A 23295-nucleotide genomic window follows, 5' to 3' on the forward strand; every position below is an offset into this window, starting at 1 on the left:
GATTATTCATAGAAATCCTACTATTTTGTCATGGACATAAATTTGTTCTTTGTTTTGCATCAGCCTCGAACAACCCCAATGCCATATAGTGGATGATTAAAATACCACCCTCTGGAATGCAAAGTGCTGCACTGCGTTCCGTTCTGCTCGAATTCCTCTTGCTACAATTTTGAATGCAGATGCATTCCAACACAGTGGGTGTTATTGATTTTTTTCAATCCTTTTACTCTGTAATCAACTTTGATAAGAAAAAAAAATAATATATTTTTTAAATAAATTTGGAGCGAGAAGAAAAATGAGTGAAATAACCGTCGCTGGTTACATTTCTCTGTGTAAATTTTCACTAAGATTATATGCTTTTGCGAAGGATGAAATAAAAAGAAAAGTTTATACTGTCCCATTACAAACTCGAAAGTTTACGCCCTATTTTTAGTGCTAGACTTTTTCATCTAATTTCGCACACCTTTATATAGATTTGCTTTTCACCTGCGAGGTGAAATCCAATATTGCCCCAGTCGTCGATTTTAATTAACTGAGTCAAGCAAACACTCTCACAATCGGCGCACACAGAACACGTCGTTTTTTGGCCCGTTCCGTTTTCGCAGCTTTGCCGAGTTTATGTATGCAAGCGCTTTTCTCCAACTGCGACCGGAGTTGGTGTACTTCTCTGTATGTGCATGTATTCCGCAAACAAGGCTCGCGAAACTCTCATGCCAGGGGTGGAACTGCTGCTTTTTATTGTGGCAACAGCGGTAAAAATGTCAAAAAATTATACTCGCTTGCGAAATAATCCGCTCTTGTTTCGCCGAGCTGAATGTGAAAAGGCGCATTTCGCGGATGTGGAAATGAAGAGGGAGGCTTTTTGTTGGTTCAAATTATTATCAACTTGCAAAAAATCTTCTGAACTATGAGGATAAAAATTGTGGATGTTTGGAATTTTGTTCTTAATTTTTGATGTTATATCAAAAAAATCGTTTTTTTTTTTCATTAGGAAAGGCTACTTTATTGTAATTTAATTGGTAATTGAAAAGTGTATTTTTGCCGAATTTTATAAAAAAGACATGCAATTTGAGAAACAGCTGTTTATTTCCACGGTTGTGACCTTTGACCATTTGGAGTTTGGTGGGTTCCGACTAGCCTTGGCATGCAAACACCCCAAACAAGTCCATCCTCGGTCGGTCAGCCACGCATAAATAATCGGTGCGTGCGGAAGGGCTGCACGGAAATATATTTTGTGATGTGGCGCAGTGCAGCAAACGGCGAACCGCGACCCCCGTTTCGGCGGCAGCCACCCTCAGACTCTCAAGCCGCGCCAAGAGAGAGAGAGAGAGAGAGAGAGCCCTTAACCCCAACCAACTCTGCACGCTGGCGATTAATGCAGAGGGCAGTGCCGGTGAGTGGAAAGAAAAACACGGCCGACGCGAGTGCAGCATTAATTATCGTTGGGAGTGCCGTGTTTTTCTCTCCACCTAAAAAAAAGTGAAAGGAAAAAAGCTGAAAATCGTGTCATTCTTTGCTTATAAAAAATATTTATTTGTTTGCCAATTTTCTGGGGAAATTTTCACCCTGCTGCTCAAACACTGGTCCTCTTCATAAATATATAGACGCTGTATTGAAAAAAAAATTACTTAAGTGAAGATAATTTCCCATCCATAACATTATAAAATTAAATATATGTAATTTTTCTTTAATATTGTTTTTTCAAGTTTAAGAAATCTTATAAAATGAATGTTTTTCTGCCTTCAAATCATTTTGTTCCAGATAAAATAGTTTAATTTTTTTCATTTAAAAAAAAATAGAAATTAGTGGAATAATTCCGATTTTACTATAAAACCATAAAACGTTGCAGAATACTTCATGTTTTTATTGTTTTTATCACCTCTTGTTTATCAAATCAAAGGTAAACGTCCATATGCGGGTGCAAACAAACAAAGCGGTTCTGAAAGACTGACTGCCTATCTTGCTGTTTATTTGTGAAACTGCTGGCTGCTCTAACCGCGCACAACAGTGAAAACCATCATAATATACAACAAAAACGTCTGCTCCACTCGGTGCACACAACCAGATTACCTTTTCCCCGCAAATAGAAGATTTCCCCAATCGATTTTTTTCCTAAAATGGACCACTGGAGCGTGCACGTCAAGGGTTGTTTGGAGGCAAAGGTGTGTAAAAAGTGTAAAAAGAAACTCCGTTCAAGCCTCATTATTTCTCGCGAGGCTCCGCAGAAGAAAACCCTCAGAAATTTCGGGGCGCTTTTGTTTCTTTTCCCCTCGTGATTACTTCCTTTCTTTGGCGACCGCACGAGTTGCGTCGAAATGACGAGATAAACATGTCGAAAGCGCCGAACACGAAGAGCCCTCCGTAGCGCGTCGTGATCTCGTTTCGCCGACGTCGTAAATTCTTGCACTTGAGCCGCTGAAATAATGGAGTTAGTTGCTCCTCGGGCATAAATTTCCTCCAACGCAGACGGAGCGAAGCATCTCTCTGATCAACGAGCGTACAAGGAAAATTATACAGCAATGAAAATTCTCGGGACCGGAATTGGAGTTAGTCGAGCAGAAGGTGTCGGGAATAAAAGATGAGTTAAGTTTAGAACCTGATCCGCAATTGCTAAATAATTATTTAATTTTGTCTAAGCTCACGAAATATTTTATATTTTGGGGTCAAAATTAATTTTGTCTATATACCATTATTCTGCAATTATAAAATTTAAAAGGAAGCGCAAATTAAACCACAATAAATGATGAATTTTTTTAATTTTGAATGTCGTTAAAATTTCCCAGTACTGAATGTATAGAATTTTTTCATTTAATAATATAGATTCTCATGAAAAAATCCTATACATTGCAAATTGTGTTATCTGCAGACTTCATATGAAACTTTTCCTCCGGAAAAGCAAATAAAACTTCCATTCAAACTTTCCAGCTTCTCTTATCAGTAGCAAGCCGAGCGTCGACAGATCCAATTTCAACTCGCGTCGGCAAGGTTTCATTTTGTAAATGAAGAAAAGTGGCGAAACTCTCACTCAGTTCCTTTTATAGAAGTTGTGTAAAACTTTTCGCCCTGCACACACCCCTGTTTTTGATGGGCATGGCTCCACCTGAAAATAGAATTCACGCATTATTTTTCTGAGCGATTTGGAATTTTGATATATACGCGCTGGAGGATGATTAAAATGCAAATCCAGAAAGAGCTACGCAGACTCACAGCTGCGAAACGAAAGCGGGAGGAGAATTTGCATAATGGGCGGCTTTCTCGGAATTATGAACCACTCGGTTTTGCAGCAGAAAAAGGGCAAATAAAACGAGCTGGATTTATATTCAATGTTCAACTTTGAGATCAGCAATTTACCAAAAAGTTCGGGGAGAAAATCAGAGTGAGATATGATAATTTTCCATTTTTTTTCTTCTTTTAGTGAAAGATTAAATTTTTTTAAATAATTTTTTCTCATTTTATTCGTTTTTTAATACAAAATTTGGAGATCTTAAAATATTATAAATTAAAATGAAAATTGATTTTTACTTAATATATTATATAATTGAAACAAAAAAATCAAATAACATTTTAGTTACGAAGAGAGCAACTTAAGCAAGGCTAATCCCAATAATAATTCATTTTGGTTTTACATCTTAATATCCAATTTTCAACTTTATTGTAATTGATTGCTCAAACTGCACTTTTAGCATTTAAAATTAATACGGGCATTATTGTAAATCTCCGACAAAAGCAATATAATAATATATAAATATGAAATCTTTTGAATGCAATTAGTAAAAAAAATTATCATTCTTGAAAATTTAATGTTGTTTCATGGCAATTTCTGAAAAAATAATCATTTTTATTTCAATTTTATTACTAAATTAATTACAAAAGTTTTTTTCTTCAAATCTGGATATCAAGAAAGGCTGTGCAATTCTTTTTAATTTAATTTAGTTGCAAATTCAGTAGTTTTCTCAATTTGTACACGTTTCTTTGGAGCTTTTCTTTTCAATAGAAAAATTCAGCACGAGATAATTCAGGTGAAGACACCAACGGGAAAATCTAGCAAACACTCTTGCAAAGGCCTCAACACGCTTACTCTGGTAGTCAAATTTTCCGCCTCCCGTGGGGCAAATTGGTCGGAGGCAGAACATCAAACCGCTTTGCGAAAGGGCGACGCCGCACGTGTCAAACGCAGTTCGCACCGAGCCCGGGAAATAACATTTTATTTTCCGGCAGACGGTGTGTTTTCCCGCGGGAGGAGCCGTCGCCGAATTTTCGCGAAATGAATTCATAGAGAAGTGCGAACTCGCCCTCGGCGGCGCAGCATCCCTCGCCAAAGGACCACGCTATTATTGATCTCGGCCCGGCCACGCCCACCCCGGCCGCGCACATTGATAATGAGCCGCCCGATGCTGGTGCTTAATGAATCGCAAATTGCGCTCTTTTCTTGTGTCGCCGCCGCCTCTGGTTTTTGTCGCTTATGTGAATGGAATCTTGAGTCATCAACCTGTTCCTCCTTTGACTGCAGCCTCATTAAATTGCTGTTTTTGCCATGCACTACATTCAAATTAACCCCCAGACCAAATCTTCCAACCAATTTAGCTCATTATAATTGCCTTCTTAATAACTTCCTCAGATTTATTCAATTCGGAAATTAATGAAAGTATTTATTTATATTATATATATTTTAATCTTTTGAAGTTTGCATTTTGCTGAATAATTAACAAATAATGTTTGGAAATTATTTATTTTAGTTTAGATTCTTGTATTTTATATAATTAATAATGTTATAGCAAATGGAAACTTCTGAGAAACATTTGAATAAAAATCTGAAAGACATTAAATAAATTGATAAATTTGTTAAAATTAATTTGAAATATTACTCGCTAAAGGAAGTTAATTGCAAGGTAGAAATTTAGAAAATTAAATAATTTTAAATTCAATATTGATTGCATTTAGTAGAAATTTAAACAGCAATTAGTGAACAAAAAATTAATTTTAGTATTTATTTTATTCTTTTAATTTTTTTATAAATTTCATTATTTAAACAAGCTGAAGAATAACAAATATCAAATAATGAAACATTAAAATTTGGGCATTTTATCATGAACTTCCCTTTCTAATAATTTATCTCACACTCTAATTACAAGTTGCCAAACAAAAGAAGTAAAAAGCTTTTAAATAACGCCAGACTGAGTAGCGGGCTCGCCTTTAATTGCGAAAACAAAAACGGGATGCGTTGATGAAAATCCGTCAGAGCAAAAAGAACGGCGCTGCCGCATAACGTAATTAATTACCCTCTTGATTGCAATGTGGACGCAAATCGGCTTTTTAGTGAGGCAAGACATTCTCATCTTACGTGACCCTCGCTGACCCACACGCTACTTTCGATTATCTTGTTCTCCAGATTTTATGGCGGGCGGCGCGCGTGCCGTGGAGAAATTGCACCCGAGAGCAACACCGTCTTGCTCGTTTTGTTGCTGCAAGAGCAAAGAAAGATAAGTGAGGTGAAATGGACATTAAACTTCCGCCCGCCGTTTAATTAAGATGTGCTTTGCGTGGAGACGAGAATCGGCGCAATTTCGACTATGGCCCTCTTTGTGTGAAGCTGAGGGCGCAGTTTTCTTCCGTTCTGATTACATTGAATTGGAAGCTCTAATATTTTTTTCACACCAAAGTTTTTGCATCATAATAAATTAAATTTTGATTGAAAAAGTGCAAAATTATTTTACTTATAAATATTATAATTTTTTTCATTCATTACAGACTAAATTTTTTTAAAAAGCTATCAATAGAATATTTTATTTAATTGATAAAAACTCAATACACATTATTCATTTTCTTATTCTTTCAAATCGATTTCATTATGGCTTTAAACTTGATGCGTTTCTTCAAATTAATCTTTTTTTCTTAAATTTTATTACAATTTATTTCGTTAACATGTAAGTTATTGTTACTTTGTAATACATAAATAATTTATAATTTAAGAAAAAAAATCTTAACAAGGAATTATAATTTAATTTCTGTGCTTTTCTACCTTCGATATCTTTTTTTTCAAAAAGTGTCAGTTATACGCACGTCTTCTTTGAAATTGATTTTGCGTGTTTGAACTTGTTCTTTGTCAGGCTGATCATGACAGCAGCTGCCTAGTAATAACGTATGACTCTGTGATTACGGTGTTGAGTTGCAAAGTGCACGTCACGTCGGATCGATGGTGCGCGCCGCAGCGTCCCCTGCATCTTGACCCACTGACGCGCTCAGTTTCGCAACGCTCCACATTTTTCTCGGCGACCACAATTACACACAACAGTATCTCCGTGCTTCATACATATACTTGTACAACGACTTTGTCCTCTAATTGTGCGGACGCCGCCAGCACTGTGTAATTTCCCCAACGTAAAATCCCGCTTGTTTCTAATTTATGCAGAGAATTGCGGCTAATATTCGCCATTCGCTCTTACAGCCAGAGGAGAGTGCATTGTTTAAAAATTTCGGATTGTTTAAATAAATAATAAAATTAATTTTAAAATATTTGTTTAATAATTTGTAGTATTCTTCAGTTCAAGAAAGAAGTGGGCATTCTGGTTGAATTTATTTTTATTGATTTGAAATTTCATTGAAATATTTCATTCATTCAACAAAATGTAAAAGCAGTTCATTTCATGTTCATCTAATTGATTGAGAATTTTCTAATTGTAATTTTTATTGCTGAATTCAATTAATAAAAACTTTTTTAATTAAAATATCAAAATCTTTGCTTTGATTGATAACCGTTCTGTATTTCAATAAATAATAATATTGTCCAGTTTCTTGCAAGAATCGATTTGGCCAAGATGGGATTGCAATTACCCCGGCGGATTTATGACCACCGAGCCATAAAGCTCTCCTGATCGATCAAAAATTAAAGAGGCCATCAGAGCAATAAATATCTGCAGGGACAATAAAGTCGCGCCTCTCCTTTGTCGATTGCTTTTGCAAAGAAAAATAAAACAGTATCAATTTCACCGCAGTCGGTCCCACATGGGACGATCGGTCTGATTTATGGAGCAGCGACCGCGCAATACACACGCCAGTGAATCAGCAGCACTCGATATCGCACCTCCCTTGTCGCCCGAGCTAATCATTTTTCCTCCATTTGTACGGAGAAACTTTTTGTCCGGCTATGGAAATCGATGGAAATTAGCTTGGAGACTTTCCAGCCGAGGAAAAGTGGTTTTGGCTGAATCTCGTTTCCGTCGACGACTGACGCCTTGCGTAAAGGATCCGCCCTACTTCCGCCGGATAATTTGTTTGGAAAAATATATATAAAAATGGAAATTTCACTTTACGAGATCTGTTTTTTATCTAGAGCAATTTGGTGCAGGAAATTGTTGTTTTCAGAAAGTCGTTTCCTAGAATGTTGCGGATGTGATTTTCTTGCTGCATTTATTTTGCATTTGCATCTTCTGTATGCCAAGGGAAGATAAATAAATAAATATAGGCAAAATTTATATTTCAACAGTGCTTATTTATAACATTTTAATTTTTTATTTTTAAAAATGGTTAATAAATCTTGTATGAATTCAAATAAAAAAGTAAAAAAATATTGAAGTGCGTAATTGAATTTGTAAAATATTTCAATGTTTCTTTATGAAATATTTTATTATAAATTAATATCAAATTTGAATTTAATTTCAAATTTTAATTTATTGGGCAAATTTACAAGTTTTTTATCTAAGTAATTAAAACATTTCATTTTATTATAATACCTATCATTGGTTTTGAATGGGCTACTTTCCAAGAATAAACATCCTATGAATATATTTGCAATTTCGTGAATGGGTGAATTCTCTTGTTTGCATTTGAACGACGTGACTGGAGACAACTTTGTTTCATCTCTCGACTGCAAATTCCTACCCCGGCGCTCGTCCACCCCTTGAGCACACAAAGTCTCTTATGACATGCAAACCCCAAGTTTGTTCATCTCTCAAAGCTCAAAAGTTTCTGACGTCACCGTTGCAAAACATACTGAATATTTTATAAATTTTTACTATGATGCCAATTTTTCTCTAATCCGATTTCCATCTGATTCGCAGGAAAACGCCAAAGTCATTTGCATTCGACCACTGCTTCTGCTCGATCGACCAGGATGACGAAAACTTCGCCTCGCAGGAGCTCGTGTTTGACTCGCTGGGCCGCGATATTCTCGACAACGCATTCCAGGGCTACAATGCGTGCATTTTCGCCTATGGACAGACTGGTATGTAGAATATTATTGCTTTGAGCTCTTGCAGCCTGGTGCTCTCAGAGGGATGAATATCGCTTTCATCTCCACTAAAAATAATCCAAGCAGGCCAGACTGACTACAATTTTTTTCTATTTATTTTGATATTTTTTAATAATTTAGGCAAAACATAAATTTCTCCAGACGGAATATTGAAAAATTGTTGAGTTTTTATTCAGAGAAAATCTCTATTAAAATTTTGGTTTTTTCCCGTTTTATTACAATTATTTCATTTAATTGCGGTCAGGTTTTGTTAAATTTATTGCAATAATGTCAGAATAAATAAATTTATTATAAAAATTATTGCTCCCAAATTTTTGTTGTTTGTTCAATTAGAAATTTTTAATATTTGTTTATAGGCTCAGGCAAATCTTACACAATGATGGGTGCTCAAAGCGACTCGGGCATCATCCCCCGCTTGTGCGACACGCTTTTTGAGCGAATCGCCGAGAGCCAGAGCGCCGAGTTGTCATTCAAGGTTGAGGTCAGCTACATGGAGATCTACAACGAAAGGGTGCACGACCTGCTAGACCCGTTGTCCAACAAGCAGTCGCTCAGGGTCAGGGAACACAACGTCCTGGGCCCTTACGTTGATGGCCTCTCACAGCTGGCTGTCACTGCTTTTGAGGTATTTTTTCATATTTCTAATCACATCAATAATTAATAATTTAATTAATTTTTTTTAATATTACATATGAATAACAAGTAAAAGAAATTTGTAATAAAATAGATTAGTTTCATAAAAACCACCTAATGAGATTTATTATTATTTTAAATCGTAAATTTTAACTAGAATTAAAAACAATTATTTTGAAAATGGATAATTTTGCAATAAATTTATCCTCATTGCATACTAAAATTACCAATTTTTCTTAAGCTTATAAATATTTTTTAAATGAAGAGTTTTATTGTTGTGCAAATATTTATTTACTACATTTGCCAGGACATTGCTGCTCTGATGACCGAAGGCAACAAATCGCGCACAGTGGCTGCCACCAACATGAACTCCGAGTCGTCGCGATCGCACGCCGTCTTTTCCGTAGTCCTGACGCAAACCCTGACGGACCTAAAGAGTGGCGTAACCGGTGAGAAGGTGTCTCGGATGTCCCTGGTGGATTTGGCTGGCTCGGAGCGGGCGGTGAAAACGGGCGCTGTTGGCGAAAGGCTGAAGGAAGGGTCCAACATTAACAAGTAAATCGATTCGTATTCACTAGAGACTCGCCACTCACCACCGAATTTATTTCAGATCTCTCACAACCCTAGGCCTAGTGATATCAAAGTTGGCCGACCAGGCGGGCGGCGGCGGCAAAAGTAATCGGGACAAGTTCGTTCCGTATCGTGATTCTGTTCTCACATGGTTGTTGAAAGTGAGTGGATTTTATTTTAATAAACTGGAAATTCCGGAAGTTTTAATTTTTTTTGTTCACAAAAGGATAACTTGGGTGGCAATAGCAAGACTGTGATGGTGGCGACCGTTTCTCCAGCGGCTGACAATTTCGAGGAAACTCTGTCCACTCTGCGGTACGCCGACCGGGCCAAGAGAATCGTCAACCACGCCGTGGTCAACGAGGATCCCAACGCCAGAATCATCCGCGAGCTGAGGGCTGAAGTGGAGGCGCTCAAAGAAATGTTGAAACACGCCACGGTGAGCAACATTTCGCTACCAATTGTGAGTAAAGAACATACAACGGGACAGTAGACACAAAAGTTATAAACTAACCACCTAGTTGCTTGGTAGTGGTGCAACTTTTGTAAGTAATAAAAAGAGATATGACTTAAAAAATATTAGCATGAAATAAAAACGGATAAGAAAAGTCGACTGTTAACCCTGAGTTCTTTACTTTTTATTATTTGGATATTTTGATTGGACTTTATTAAATTTCTCAACTCTTTCATCTTTCATTTTGAATTACTAAAATTAATTACCTAATTCCTTTTGCAGGGTTATTGGAAAGTTTGAATTTACCCACTTAAATAATTTTTTTCTCTTACAGGGCTCAGCTGGCTCACAGGTGGTTGATAATGTAAGTGTATTCCCCACAGTTTTATAGCCAAGGCTCTACTGTAATTTTTTTACTTTTTTCCAGAGGGAAGATTTGCATGCAAAGTTGAGTGAGAGTGAGAAACTGATGAAAGAGATAAGCCAAACATGGGAGGAAAAGTTGATGAAAACCGGTACGTTAGAGTTGGCCAACTTTTTTTGCAATTCTATTTGAAAATCAATCTTTCACTTTTGCGCAGAGCGACTGCAGGTTGAGAGGCAGCAGGCGTTGGAGCAGATGGGAATTTCTGTACAAGCCTCCGGCATCATGGTCGAGAAAAACAAATACTACTTAGTCAATCTGAACGCTGATCCCTCCTTGAATGAGCTCCTTGTCTACTACTTGAAGGTTTGCAAGTTCTTTGTTGTGTGAACGAGATGTGCTAAATTTGATTGCATTCTTCAGGATCACACTTTAGTAGGTCGAAAGGAAGCACAGGTCGAGCAAGACATCCAGCTGTCTGGTTTAGGCATCCAACCTGAGCACTGTGTGCTCACAGTGGAAGACGAAAAGCTGTACATCATTCCTCTCGAGGGTGCTCGTACTTATGTGAATGGCTCCCCCCTCACTGATAAGACACTGCTCCACCACGGAGACAGACTGCTCTGGGGAAACCATCACTTCTTCCGTGTCAACTGTCCAAAGTCTACAAGTGAGTGGATAAAAAATAACTGATATTTTGTAAATAAAACTTTTGCTTTTTCCAGCATCCGCCAATTCCGAGCCTCAGACTCCTGCCCAACCCATAGATTATAATTTTGCAAGAGAAGAAATAATGTTGAATGAAATGAGTAACGACCCCATCCAGGCAGCTATTGCCAAAATTGAAAAGCAGCACGAGGAGGACAAACAAGTGGCGCTCGAAAAGCAACGCCAGGAGTACGAGCGTCAGTTCCAGCAGCTGCGAACGATTCTGTCCCCTTGCACTCCGTACCCACCTTATGTGCCATTTGACCCCTTCAGACCGGGAAAAATTACCCCCTGCACTCCGGGGACCACCCAGATGAGAGTGGAAAAGTGGGCTCAAGAGAGGTGGGTGTTTTTTTCCTTCCTGAAATAACAAAATAATTAATTCCTTATTGATTACAGAGATGAAGTTTTCAAACGATCTTTGGGCCAGCTGAAAGCCGACATTGTCAAGGCCAATTCCTTAGTGCAGGAAGCAAACTTCCTGGCTGAAGAGATGGAAAGACAAACTAAGTTTAGTGTTACCCTCCAAATCCCTCCTGCAAATTTGAGCCCGAATCGCAAAGTATGGTTATTTGAAAAAAATTAAACCTTTTTGTTCTAATTGGTGTTTTTCTATTCAGCGTGGTAGTTTTGTGAGTGAGCCAGCCATCCTAGTCAAGAGGAAAGGTTATGGAAGCCAAGTTTGGTCCATGGAAAAGCTAGAAAATAAGTTGATTGACATGAGGGAATTATACGAAGAAAGTAAAACTATCCCGATAAGAGTAATTATTGTCAACTTAATACGGAAGACTAAATAATAAATTATTTAACTTAGGAGGACGGATCATTTCGAAATTTGGAACTAGACCCGTTTTTTGAGTCTCAGGAGAATCATAATGTGATAGGAGTTGCCAACATCTTTCTAGAGAGTTTATTTCATCCAGTCCGCTTAAGTTATCACACACCAATTATTAGCCAACAAGGAGAAGTTGCTGGCCGATTACACGTAATAAACTGCTATTATCATTAAGCAAGGTTAAATAAAATGATTTACCTCCTCAGGTTGAGCTGAGCAGAATAGCCGGTTCATTCAGTCCAGAGATTTCCGAAACCACAACTTCTGAAAACTCGAACGACAGTGAGGAATTCACAAATCCGACACCAACAGTGACCATCAGGGTCAACATCAAGCAAGCTGCCGGTTTGCCACCATCTCTATCAAATTTCGTATTCTGCCAATACACCATTTGGGGCCACCCAGTCGTGGTTGCCCCGATCGACTCGATCCTCAACAACAACAACATTGACGATGACCAGCAATCCTCAAATGACGCACCGCAGACAGTTTTTAATTTTGACCACACAATGGACTTCACCATTCCCGTCACAGAGGAATTCGCAGAGCACTGTGCAGAAGGCGCACTTTCCATCGAAGTCCTTGGCCATAGATCACCAGGTAAATGTGAAAGTAATCAAAATTAATGAAATAAATAATTAAATACAAAGAGGAAAACAATTTCTTATAATAATTAATTTTCAGGCTTCTCTCCAAGAGCCAAGCCAGGCTGGGAGGTTGAGCAGAGGCAGCTGGCCAAGGTGCGTTCCCTGGCTGACCGCTGGAGCGAATTGACTAGGAAAATTGAGCTCTGGGTGGAAATTCTTGAGTTGAACGAGCAGGGCGAGTACACACCTGTTGAGGTCCAGTCTCGGGAAGACATGCTGACAGGCGGCATATTCCAACTGCGGCAAGGCCAGCAGAGGAGAATCGAGGTCAGTGTGAAACCAGTGCAGAACTCGGGAACGCTTCCCATCATCTGCGAAGCCATCACCAGTATTGCTGTCGGAAGCGTGTGTGTCCGATCAAGGCTGCAAAAGCCATTGGACTCGTACCAGGAAGAGGACCTCTCTGTTCTAAGGGAAAAGTGGAGCGACGCCCTGATGAGACGGCGACAGTACCTTGACCGACAAATCCAGAGGATTGTCAATAAAGAAGGTAGGAAAGGAAATCTGATCAAGGATGAATTTTGATAATATTTAATTCCAAATGCGACCTCATGTTTGTTCACAATTTCTAACTATTATTTATATTTCTCAGGGAAAAGTGAAGGAGATGTTGAAAGGGAGCAGAGTTTAATGGCGCAGTGGATGATGCTCACTGAGGAGAGGAATGCCGTTTTGGTTCCTTCGGCCGGTTCCGGAATCCCTGGCGCTCCCGCAGACTGGGACCCTCCTCCGGGAATGGAGCCTCACACTCCTGTACTCTTCTTGGACCTTAATGGTAAGTTTCCCTAATAATTTTTTGACTCTTTGAAACATTAAATCAATTTTCTAGCTGATGATCTCAGTATTCTAAACGATGGAGAGGAGTTGACGGTCTGTGGCCTGAACTCAATTCTTCCCAAAGAGCACGGCAACAAATTCTACAGTTTGCCCATATTGAAACAGCAGGAGAAAGATGTGAGTGCTGTTGCGGCGTGGGACTCGTCCCTGCACGACTGCTTGCACTTAAACAAAGTCACCGAAGGTACAGATTTTTTGCAGAAATATTAAATATTTTGGTCTAAATTTAATTAATTTCAGCCAACGAGAGAGTGTACCTGATCCTGAAAAGCATAGTCAAGCTTTCGCACCCAGCACCAATGGAATTAGTGCTGCGGAAGCGACTGGCCTTGAATGTGTACAAGAGGCAGAGCATCACGGAACGGTTGAGGAGGAAAATCGTGCGAGCCGATTTGCTGCAGCATTGCGGAGTGACTTATGAGCTGGTCTCAAACATTCCAAAATCCAGCGAAGAACTTGAAGATCGAGAGAGTTTGGCGCAAATGGCAGCCACTGGAGAAGAGACCTCAGACTTCAACGAAGGCGACACCTATATTGGTAATAAAAACTTTCAATAATTTTGTAAAAACATCATTCACAATGAATTCCACATATCTTTCAATATTTCAGAGGAAAAAAATCATTTTAACAATATATTCTGCATATTTAAATTTAGTGGAGTTTTTTTCACCATTTTTTTTTTTATTTAAATTTAACAATTGATCTATTTATTTTGTAAAAAAAATTATAAAATTAATTAAAAATTCTTCTTCAGAACAATACACCAGAGGAGTCAGTGCAGTTGAGTCGATCCTCACTCTCGACAGGCTGAGGCAAAACGTTGCTGTTAAAGAACTCCTTCAGGCTCAGGGACGGCCTCTCATGAGAAAGACGGCCAGCGTTCCCAACTTCTCACAGGCATGTGTTTATTTCGCATCTTTTTTATCATAAATTAATTGTTTCTTTCTTTTCGTTACAGCTCTTCAATTTGTCCGACGGACCAACTCGGTCTGAGAGTTTTGCAGACCTGGCCGCGGAACTGAGCGGGCCATTGCGTGAGATCAGTGTTCGCTCAGGTCTGGGCAGTTTTAAGCCTGACCTGGACTCGAATATGAATAGCACTTCGGCAACCACTCCGTTGTCCAGTAAACCCTTCGGCCTCGGTAAGTTGCCTGTTTCGTTGTGTTTCTTTTCCTTTTGTTAGATATATCAGGTAGGCCCCTGAACCACCGCTGAATGATTTATACATGATTATTACTGAACAATATACTCTCAATCAGTCTCACCTCCACCCTTGGCCATTGATGACTCTGTCATATATATTCTGTCTATACTCTGCCTGCACCTCTCAGATTCGACTCAACGAGCACGCTATTGCTCCTTCATTCTGGAACAAACAAAAAAACGCCAGTCTGGCTGAAAATTTAATAAATTATTAATTTCTCTTAATAAGGATTTGCAGATTTTCAGCCCGACTTGTTTTTTTTTTCTATATAAATCAATCTGCTAAACGCTGCTAGTCTAAATAATCCGCTCATCACGCACTTTTGGCTCGCAACAGGGCCTGAAAGCGCGTTTTCTCAATGTGGCATAACTAAATTAAGCAAACTGTTATAAATAATTACACGCAGTTGCTCATCTCAGCATCTGAATGGTTTACTGGCTATGCTGCTCTCACTCCAGATTTGTTTCTTTTCAGCTTCTTGTGTTGTCGACAGCTTTTATTCGAATGATTATTTTAGACAGACGATTTGTTTGTTTTTTTACCATCCATATCAACCGATCGGACTCTCCCGTACACCCCTCCCTGAAATTTGAAGTGGTCTCTCTGTTAGACAATTTTTCTTTTGCCTGAACTTTGGTGCACAAGCTTTTTTCCGGCTTGTGCAGCACAGTGTCTGGTTTGATCAGGAATCTTGCCTCAAACGGAAGGGAGCACTTGAGTTAATTTTTCTATATTTTTTACTCTTTCAATTGACAGTAACTTTTTACACAAAAGGTTTTCTATCTGAATTCTATTTTATGCTGAATGATAATTTTCCCTCTTCGGTGTTTCTCACAATTTAAAATCTGAATGTGTCCTTTAAGTATTTCTATTTCACCCAAGGCCCGTTTTATATAAATTTTAGAATTTAAAAAAAAAACCATCCAGTACGCAAGACAACAAAATGTGTGTTGGACGCAAGCAGGAATTACTTTGCTATACCCTTAGATTTACTTATTAAATTATTGTATTATTGTGTTGAGACATTAGCTCATTATCAGTAAGCAGAATTTGCGATCGGTGGTGTTATATAATTCAAGTATTTTATATTATTAACTTGCTTGAGCTGAGAAGTAATTTTTCGATTGTTATATTTGATATCTATAAAAATATAAGAGCAGACGCTAATTTTGATTTTTCTTTTGAATCGCTTTTACGTTGAAATTTTGAATAACTTGTGTACACAATTATATTACCGTTTTTGTTTTCTTCTTGCTCCCTAGGCGCCATATTAACAGGTAAAAAGGCTGGCGCATATCGCGGCCTGATGTGTTCATGCCTGCATGGCTCTAAATTTGACTTTTGCCATTCCGGATCGATGTCTCCCTTTCTCTCTTTCTTCAATCCCTGTATACTCTAGGTGCATGCGTTCATTGACCCCATTTGCCAACTTTATATTTGACTGTGCGTCGTAGAAATTGGTCGGTGTTTGTTGGATAATTAAATATATATTAATTATGGCATGTGAATTCGCAACTGTTAATTGTATCGAAGTATATCGTTGAGGAAAAATTTGTTAGATCTAAATTTGGTTGGTGTGATGCAGAAAAAAAGAGTGCATTTTCTGATGGCTATTACACATATTTTACATTGTTTCGTTGAAACAGAAGCTTCCAGTTGCTTTTGCGCATTAGAGACATATTTTCATTCATCACTCTTTGGAGACCGGTTTTTCATTATACTTTATAATATATTGTGTAAAAAGCAAAACAAACTTATTTCATTATTATTGCTCTCTCACTTTTTAATCGAACGTTTTTTCAATTTGCAACAATTTAATACAAAGATTTCTGCAATGATCATGAAATCAGAAAAACTTGCACAAATAAAAATTGTAGGGTAGGAGTAGTTGAGTCAAAACATCGTTATATAATAAAATTAATTTCGTTTTGTCAGTTTGCTAGGATGGTCTTACTTGAATATCACGTATATTTGGTGTCTTATCGATTAGGCAGAAGGCAAAGTATAATCGGTAGTGCCCACTTCTTTGTGTGCTGGTCCTTTAAAGTTATAGCTTGGCAAAAATACGTTACATTTTGCAAATTTAACAATTACATGAATTAAATTGCAAGCAAAATTAAGTAATTTTGGCAAGTTCTTCCTCTTTCCTTGGTTGCATAGTGCAAAAATCCAAATTCTTGCAAGTAAACTCTCATTAAAGTATTATATTTCAATTAAATCTATAGAGATACCTTGCAATAATTTGATTTTCCGATCCTCTTTTGTTGCCCTCCTCTCTGTTTCCTCACCAGCAAAACCCAAATTGTCTTTGTATAGCTTTAGTCTTGAACAGAATTGGCAGAATCAGTTTAATTCGAACAAATTAGATCTCACTTCTCAATAGCGTGTACTTGACTGGGGAATGTTAAGTTTGATCTGTGGCATGGTAAGACCAACCTAGACTTATAGTAAATCATAATATATACAAAATAATTTAAAATATAGTTTTTGACAAAATAAATTGTTTCAGTCGTTTAGTGTTTTTAATTTCCCTTTGTAAAGAAATAGTGAAAACAATGTGTCCAAAACACACTGGAGATTTTTTCCCTAATTCACTGGAAAGTGTACAGATTAAATAAATTAACAATACCAGTTTAGGACGTTTTACATTTTGTACAAAGACGCATCGGTTCTCTCGCACACACAACAAACCAAAAATGCTCACTTGCGCTTGCTCGACTTAATTCTGGTGTCGTCTTCTCCATTGCAGCTAGGCCAACTTTCCTCAACTTGAATTTCAACCTTAACTCTCTGCGACTTCAGCCGACTGGAGCCAAATGTACGTGTGTGTCCGTCAAAGTGTGTCCCATATCTTTTGTTTTCACTTCTGTTTCTTTTCCTCCCTCTCTTTTATTTACATTTCACAAACCTGTATTATTTATTTATATTTGTGTTTAGGCATGCTTTCTTTGTGCAGTTATATATATTTAATTTTTATTATTTTCAGTTTTTATTAATTTTGTATCGTTTGAATTATTAATAATATGATTATATTTTGTAAAGATTGATTTGGACATTCGGACAGTTAAAATCAGGAAAATTGAAATTAAATTCCTTTCAGCTTCTCCAAACCCAACTGCTGGCAAACTGGGGCTCAGAATGAGCACTTTGCATGAAGAGCAGCCTGGTGGGGAAAACTATGGAGGCAACGGTGAAGGTGATCTCGAGGAGGAGGATGAGGACGAGGAAGACGAGGAGGAAGTCGACACTGAGGAGGTAATTTTCTTTCAAACCTCTCCAGAAAATCCAGCTAATTTTCTTTCCAACCCAGATGCACCGTCAGACTGCAACAGCAATGTCGACCTCTCAAACCGCAGAGTCCTTGTCTGAGTACATTTCCCACAGCAGCACCGTCAGCAACAGCAACAAAAACGGCAGCACTCCTAGCACAGCATCCAGGTAAATAAAATTTGAAATAAAATCCCAAATAATAAGTTAATTTGCTCATGTTCTAATTAATATGGACAGCAAATTTAATTCAATAAAATGAGTTGGATCATAAATTACTAATATTAGTTTGTTCATTTTAAATCACATTTATATTTTATTAAGTTTTAAACAAATATTTTTTTTTTTTCATTTTAGTGGTTACGGAAGCAATTACGGAGGTGCCCTGACCAGTGAAGACTCTCTTTCTCTGCAAAGTGTAGAGTGCGAGTGCACTCCAAACGAAATTGTCGAGCAGCAAACTACCAACACTCAGCCCCCTAAACCGGTGAGTTAACCAATACAATTTTTTTGCTTCTGTAGATAATTTTTTCTTTCAATTATCAGGATATGCAGCAAATCTCTGAGGAAATTTTGGCTGAAGAAGGAGCAGAGGAAGATGGTTGGGAGTCAAATTTGTCCTGCTCTCCGGATAACAACAACACTTCAAGTGAGTGTGGCAAAAAATTTGATGTTTTTGGTATTCGGCTCTCTTTGTAAAATTGCAAATCTGGATTTAAAGTTGACAAAATTTCACCTGCTTGGTTTCATCTTGATTTCTGCTGTAATTTATTATTTTATTTGCGCAAGAATCTCTTGTCATCTATGATGATGTAAATTTGGAATTATTAAGCTAAATCTATAATCCGGCTTCTTGAGCTGTCTCGATAGACATAAAACTGCTTTACTAACCCATGCAATAATAATATCCATGGCAGAACGGGGTCGCAAGAACCATCCTAACAGGGCGTCTTTCCCTCCCGCGCACGTTCAAAAACTGCTTGCCACTCACAACCCTCTCAGCAATTCCTCGGACCGTCTCGTGGCCGAAGGTAACGAACACTCTTCACGCCCTATCCTCACATTTCTTTGTGCGCTTCTCTTTCAAACAATAAATTGTATGTTTTGGAAACTCATTTTGTTGTGTCATATTTAGATGGATCAGATTCTCCGTACGGGTCTCGCTACAGCCTGAGTGGCTGCGGCGCCCTGCCCGACTGGATAACCGTCGGAGAAAAGGTGCTGGTCCGGCCTTACTCGCTTCCTGGCACTGTTGCCTTCATCGGAGAGACACAATTTGCACCAGGAACGTGGGTTGGCGTGGCCCTTCAATCTGCTACTGGTAAGAGAAAATTTATGTTTATTAATATTTAGTTTCTAAAAAGGCTTCAAATAATTAAATTAATTATAAAATTGACTGGTTGTTAGAAATTAACCAAATTGAAAATGTATTATACTTTACAAAATATGAAAAATTTATGCCAATTTTTTTGCAATGAAAAAAGTTTTTAAATGTCTTTAGAGTTTACAACAGTGTTTCAATACTTTAATTAATTTTTCAAAATAATTTTTGAGTAAATAAGAATAAAGAGCATTTTTATATTTTCATATCAATTGTTTCTATTTTTAGGAGGAAAAAACAATGGCACTGTGCAAGGAGTCAAATACTTCGAGTGCCGACCTAAAAGTGGTCTCTTTGTTCGGCCGGACAAACTTTTGCCTGACAAACGAGGACTCACCTTAAGAGCTACCCCTCCTAGCAGTGGAATGAAGCGGAGTCTCAGCAGAGGTACATAATATATTTAAAGAGATAAAAATCATATTAAACAAGTTATGTGTAAATTTAACTTTTAACTTTAACTTGCTCAAATTCCTATTAATAAAAATAAATAAATCTTTTATTGTTTTAGGGGACAACCTTTCAAGGAGTCGGGGAGAGGGTCTTCACAGGGCAAAGTAAACTACTGCATCACTTCAGTCATCCGGCAGTATTTTTAACCATTCAATGGCTCAGATCTTTCATGGCTAGAAGTTAAAATTATGTGCATACTATAGCTTGAAGGTTTCGCAGCAGCAGCAAGCATGTAATTAAGTCCGTGTTGTTGTTGTTGTTGCCGGAAAAGCTAGGCTTGATTGCGAATCACATTGGACAAAAATTTTGATAGGCAAAAATTTATTTTCAACGAGACTGAAATCGAAAGATTTTTCTTCTTTATTAAGTATATTGTGAAATCACAAAAAAAAATGGGTGCTTTTGGTGTTAGAAAAAGGAAAAGCAAGGCATCGAAATTGGCCTCGTGGTTGTTTTGTCCGTTCTGAGTGAAAAACACACGAAACCTCCTGGGAAGGGAGGTGAATTCTGTATAGGGAGAGTAATATTCGTAAAAATTTGTGTCCCCTCGTGGTGACTTTTAAGAAAGGAGTGAAAAAAAGTAAGTATCAGACGTCCACTACTTGGGAGAAATAAATCTATATCTTAAATCGCAGTCCTAAAAACGGAACTCATCCACAATCCGGCTTTTGCTTGAGAGCAAATTCCCTTTTCCAGAGTCCGTTTAGAAAAATTAAGAATAACCGAGACAACTTTTGACTTCACGCATGTGTTACAAACAAATCAAATACATATGTACGGTATAGAAATATTTATATTTTAGGAAAAAAGTGTCAGCCTCAATCCAACCTGTAAAATTAAAAATACCGAAAGAGAATGAACACTTTTCTTGCCTTGCGTTTAATTGTTCGTCATTTTCATACTTGTACATTGAATTGATTCATCTATATTAGTTTTAAATAATAACATAATATATTCACCCATCCAGCTTTTTAAGCGTTTACTTTGTGATATTTTGATTTTCAAATGCAATTCACTACTTGAGTGTTAAGTGTAAAATCCAAAATCAAAATTTAAAATTTTGTTACATTATTATTGACAACCTAAGCGTATATTATAATATCTGTCCAAGGCAGTTTCCGATTTGGCAGAGTTTTATTTTTTAATACAATCACAAACTCACATTGCGTAGATCTCTGGAAAGTATACACACGACACACATTATATACTTGTAGATAAAATACTTACAAAGCACATTCCAAAATTAGCAAAATAAGCAAATTGATATACTTATTATCTAATGCAGCTGGATATTTATTCGCTTTGACTAATTTGTGGATTTTTTTTCATTATTGCTACGCTGACTTGAGCTTACTCACAAAATTAGTTTTAGTTAACCTTATATACTGCGTCAACTGTGTGTAAATAAATCTGGAAAATTGAATAACAAAATCTGTGTCCAGTCGTGCTTAGCAATTTTTGAAATCGACTCGCGATTGAGTTTGCTCCCTATGTAAGTGAAGGAATTAATTGGTTGTGATGGAAATCGAAAGGCGCCTTCTTGCTCTTGTTATGTACTGCTATGTTCCCTTGCACTCGTTATGGAAAATTGAAAAACTTTTCAGTTGTGCGCCGCGTATTTGTACGATTGTTTTCATGATCATATTTTTATGAATCGATCATCTCCTGTACAACTATATTACGGAAAGTGCAGGAAAAGTATTTATTTGGAAAACTTTGAACCAACTCCTTAAATTATTAAGAATCGTGTATAATGCCACAAAATATCTATATGTTGTAGTTTATTTCCTATGTCAATAAATGTGTTAATAAACTCTTAAAAAATCAAGACTCAATTAATAATGTTGCCTTACTAAAATTTACTTATTATAAAAGTTATATAGTTTTTTTTCAGATAATAATTGTGTGATGTGTTGCTTATTTTTATTATTATTTTTTTTTTAAAGAATCACCAGAAAATTACATTTGCATCATTTATTTAATTTGCATCTTTAGAATTACATTAAGAATCAACAAGTTCCAATGTGTTTGCATACTGAAGCTCGGTGCTGTTTTCATATTCACACATGTCCAAGGCAATCTAAAAAAGCAAATTGTTGTTTAAGTTTTTAGTAGTTTTTGGTTACTTTAGATTTCAAGTAAAAAAGATTAATTTTTTTAAATTATATTAAATACAATCAACGTTCAAAATTCATATCCTACATACCTCGCAACTTTCTCGGACAACTCTAATTTCATCTTCAAGGAACCCTTCAAGGACTTTCATTGCTTTCTCGGTGGCAATCGCCCCTAGAGCTTCTGCACACTCGTGCCTGACCATTTCATCCTGCGACTTGTCCTCCAGCCCCTGTATCAAAGCATCAACGGCAATTGGTTCCTGAATTTGTCCCAGCACAAAGGCCAGCTCGTGCCTGAACAGCGCCCCTCCGTACTTAAGTCCTATACAAATTTAAAACAAATAAATATATTTCAAATAAAAATTCATCACTTTAAAAACCTTCACTCAAAATTTTGGTTGATTCTTTAGAGTTGATGTTTCTCAAGGCAAAAAGTGCTCTGTATCTTTCGTACAAGTCGGTCGATTCACTTAAAAGTTTCTCTCGCAAGCTGCACAGGTTTCGTTCCTCGGACGCTGGTGTTGGGTCGACCGAACCAAAAAAATCATCTTTTCCTCCTTCGTTGCCACTTCTGACCCATTCTATCCTTCTGATGGCCAGCTGACAGGTTTCAGCTACTGGCACGGCCTCGTCGTTGGCAAACTCTTTCAAAAGAGGAAGGACGTGATCCTTTCCAATCGCACCCAGACCTTCAGCTAAATTGAAAAATAATTTTTAATTCTATATGTTGATGTTATGTAATGTTTTTAGTTGTTAATTTAATTTTTTACCAGCTTCGTGTCGGACCATTGGATGTTCATTTTTATCCCTGAGAACGTCCTTTAAAATTGGAATGGCTAAGTGGTCCTGCATTTGTCCGAGGCAGTAGGCGAGTTCGTGCTTCAAGAGAGCCGAAGGGTCGTCAAAGGCCTTCTTGATGCAGTCAATGGCAGTGGCACCGCCGATGTTTTTCAAAGTGAACAAAGCTCGAAACCGCTCTTTCAGGGGCCTGTCTGGGTTGTTCAGCACGTCCCCTATTTTCAAAATTTTGCTGTCGTCGACCTCCGGCATGTTTTGGTCGGTATATTTTTTAGGAATTATAAAATGTTGTTTGAAAAGGAACAACGTGAGCATAAGTCAAAGTGTAAGCATAAGCATATGCCGTTAAGGGGGCGTATGGGCGTAACCGCTAGATAACGTAGTAAAATTAAGGAGACAGCTCAGACTAACAAATCATTTTTAATTAGACTTTAGAGATCACGAATGACATAAATTTAGTAAGAGTGAATAATTTTGAGTTTTTTTATGCTGGAAGCACTTTTATTTAAGTTTTAATTCATGATTCAAACAATAAAATCAAGAACCATTCCCTTAACTCCCTCCTTAACTCTCGCCATAATAGAAGAATGCAACAACAGAGGCCGCGGTCCAAACCTCGCGCACTATGCCCTAAACACTAAAACCTCCTTGGTTTTAGGGCGCGTAGTCCGCATCCTTTGCACACTAAAGGGGGCGGATCCACACTAGGTGAAGTGCGTAGGGTAAAATTTTGGACCGCAGCCGAATGTTGGAAGAATGCATGCAGCGCCCACAAAAGGCAG

At 37.6% G+C, this 23295-nt stretch overlaps 2 protein-coding genes and 1 long non-coding RNA gene across 7 annotated transcripts in view; 1 reads left to right on the top strand and 2 right to left on the bottom strand.

The window, feature by feature from the left end:
* The window catches only part of LOC132200425 (kinesin-like protein KIF13A), a 43210-nt gene extending 22412 nt beyond the window's left edge, over positions 1 to 20798 (top strand). The window contains exons 3-32 of one of the 5 annotated variants that reach the window (XM_059625875.1): positions 8058 to 8221; positions 8605 to 8873; positions 9189 to 9436; positions 9492 to 9612; positions 9678 to 9914; positions 10240 to 10269; positions 10333 to 10420; positions 10487 to 10635; positions 10693 to 10939; positions 10995 to 11319; positions 11377 to 11539; positions 11598 to 11738; positions 11792 to 11962; positions 12019 to 12412; positions 12497 to 12949; positions 13052 to 13234; positions 13289 to 13480; positions 13537 to 13833; positions 14051 to 14193; positions 14255 to 14438; positions 15763 to 15777; positions 17250 to 17318; positions 17601 to 17755; positions 17811 to 17938; positions 18125 to 18254; positions 18314 to 18416; positions 18685 to 18798; positions 18903 to 19088; positions 19377 to 19535; positions 19657 to 20798. In XM_059625875.1, coding sequence (XP_059481858.1) covers positions 8058 to 8221; positions 8605 to 8873; positions 9189 to 9436; positions 9492 to 9612; positions 9678 to 9914; positions 10240 to 10269; positions 10333 to 10420; positions 10487 to 10635; positions 10693 to 10939; positions 10995 to 11319; positions 11377 to 11539; positions 11598 to 11738; positions 11792 to 11962; positions 12019 to 12412; positions 12497 to 12949; positions 13052 to 13234; positions 13289 to 13480; positions 13537 to 13833; positions 14051 to 14193; positions 14255 to 14438; positions 15763 to 15777; positions 17250 to 17318; positions 17601 to 17755; positions 17811 to 17938; positions 18125 to 18254; positions 18314 to 18416; positions 18685 to 18798; positions 18903 to 19088; positions 19377 to 19535; positions 19657 to 19706 — 5308 coding nt within the window. In that variant the 3' untranslated portion in view covers positions 19707 to 20798. The remainder of the gene's footprint in view (positions 1 to 8057; positions 8222 to 8604; positions 8874 to 9188; positions 9437 to 9491; positions 9613 to 9677; positions 9915 to 10239; positions 10270 to 10332; positions 10421 to 10486; positions 10636 to 10692; positions 10940 to 10994; positions 11320 to 11376; positions 11540 to 11597; positions 11739 to 11791; positions 11963 to 12018; positions 12413 to 12496; positions 12950 to 13051; positions 13235 to 13288; positions 13481 to 13536; positions 13834 to 14050; positions 14194 to 14254; positions 14439 to 15762; positions 15778 to 17249; positions 17319 to 17600; positions 17756 to 17810; positions 17939 to 18124; positions 18255 to 18313; positions 18417 to 18684; positions 18799 to 18902; positions 19089 to 19376; positions 19536 to 19656) is intronic. The other 4 variants (XM_059625877.1, XM_059625880.1, XM_059625876.1 and 1 more) reach the window with 4 other exon arrangements.
* On the bottom strand, positions 14019 to 17445 carry LOC132200432 (uncharacterized). The gene is made up of 3 exons (XR_009442161.1): positions 17205 to 17445; positions 14562 to 14662; positions 14019 to 14507 (listed from the first exon to the last, which is right to left on the bottom strand). It is a non-coding gene; the product is annotated as an uncharacterized LOC132200432 (long non-coding RNA).
* A 759-nt stretch (positions 20799 to 21557) lies between the features above and the next one.
* On the bottom strand, positions 21558 to 22887 carry LOC132199481 (deoxyhypusine hydroxylase). The gene is made up of 4 exons (XM_059624239.1): positions 22486 to 22887; positions 22096 to 22410; positions 21805 to 22037; positions 21558 to 21678 (listed from the first exon to the last, which is right to left on the bottom strand). Exons 1-4 carry the CDS (start codon positions 22826 to 22828, stop codon positions 21601 to 21603), a joined length of 969 nt encoding a protein of 322 aa, XP_059480222.1. The 5' UTR covers positions 22829 to 22887; the 3' UTR covers positions 21558 to 21600.
* Between the last annotated feature and the right edge of the window lie 408 nt (positions 22888 to 23295).

Source organism: Neocloeon triangulifer, unplaced genomic scaffold (genome assembly GCF_031216515.1).
Source record: "Neocloeon triangulifer isolate White Clay Creek 2 clone unplaced genomic scaffold, ASM3121651v1 ptg000014l, whole genome shotgun sequence".
Classification (NCBI taxonomy): Eukaryota; Metazoa; Arthropoda; class Insecta; order Ephemeroptera; family Baetidae; genus Neocloeon; species Neocloeon triangulifer.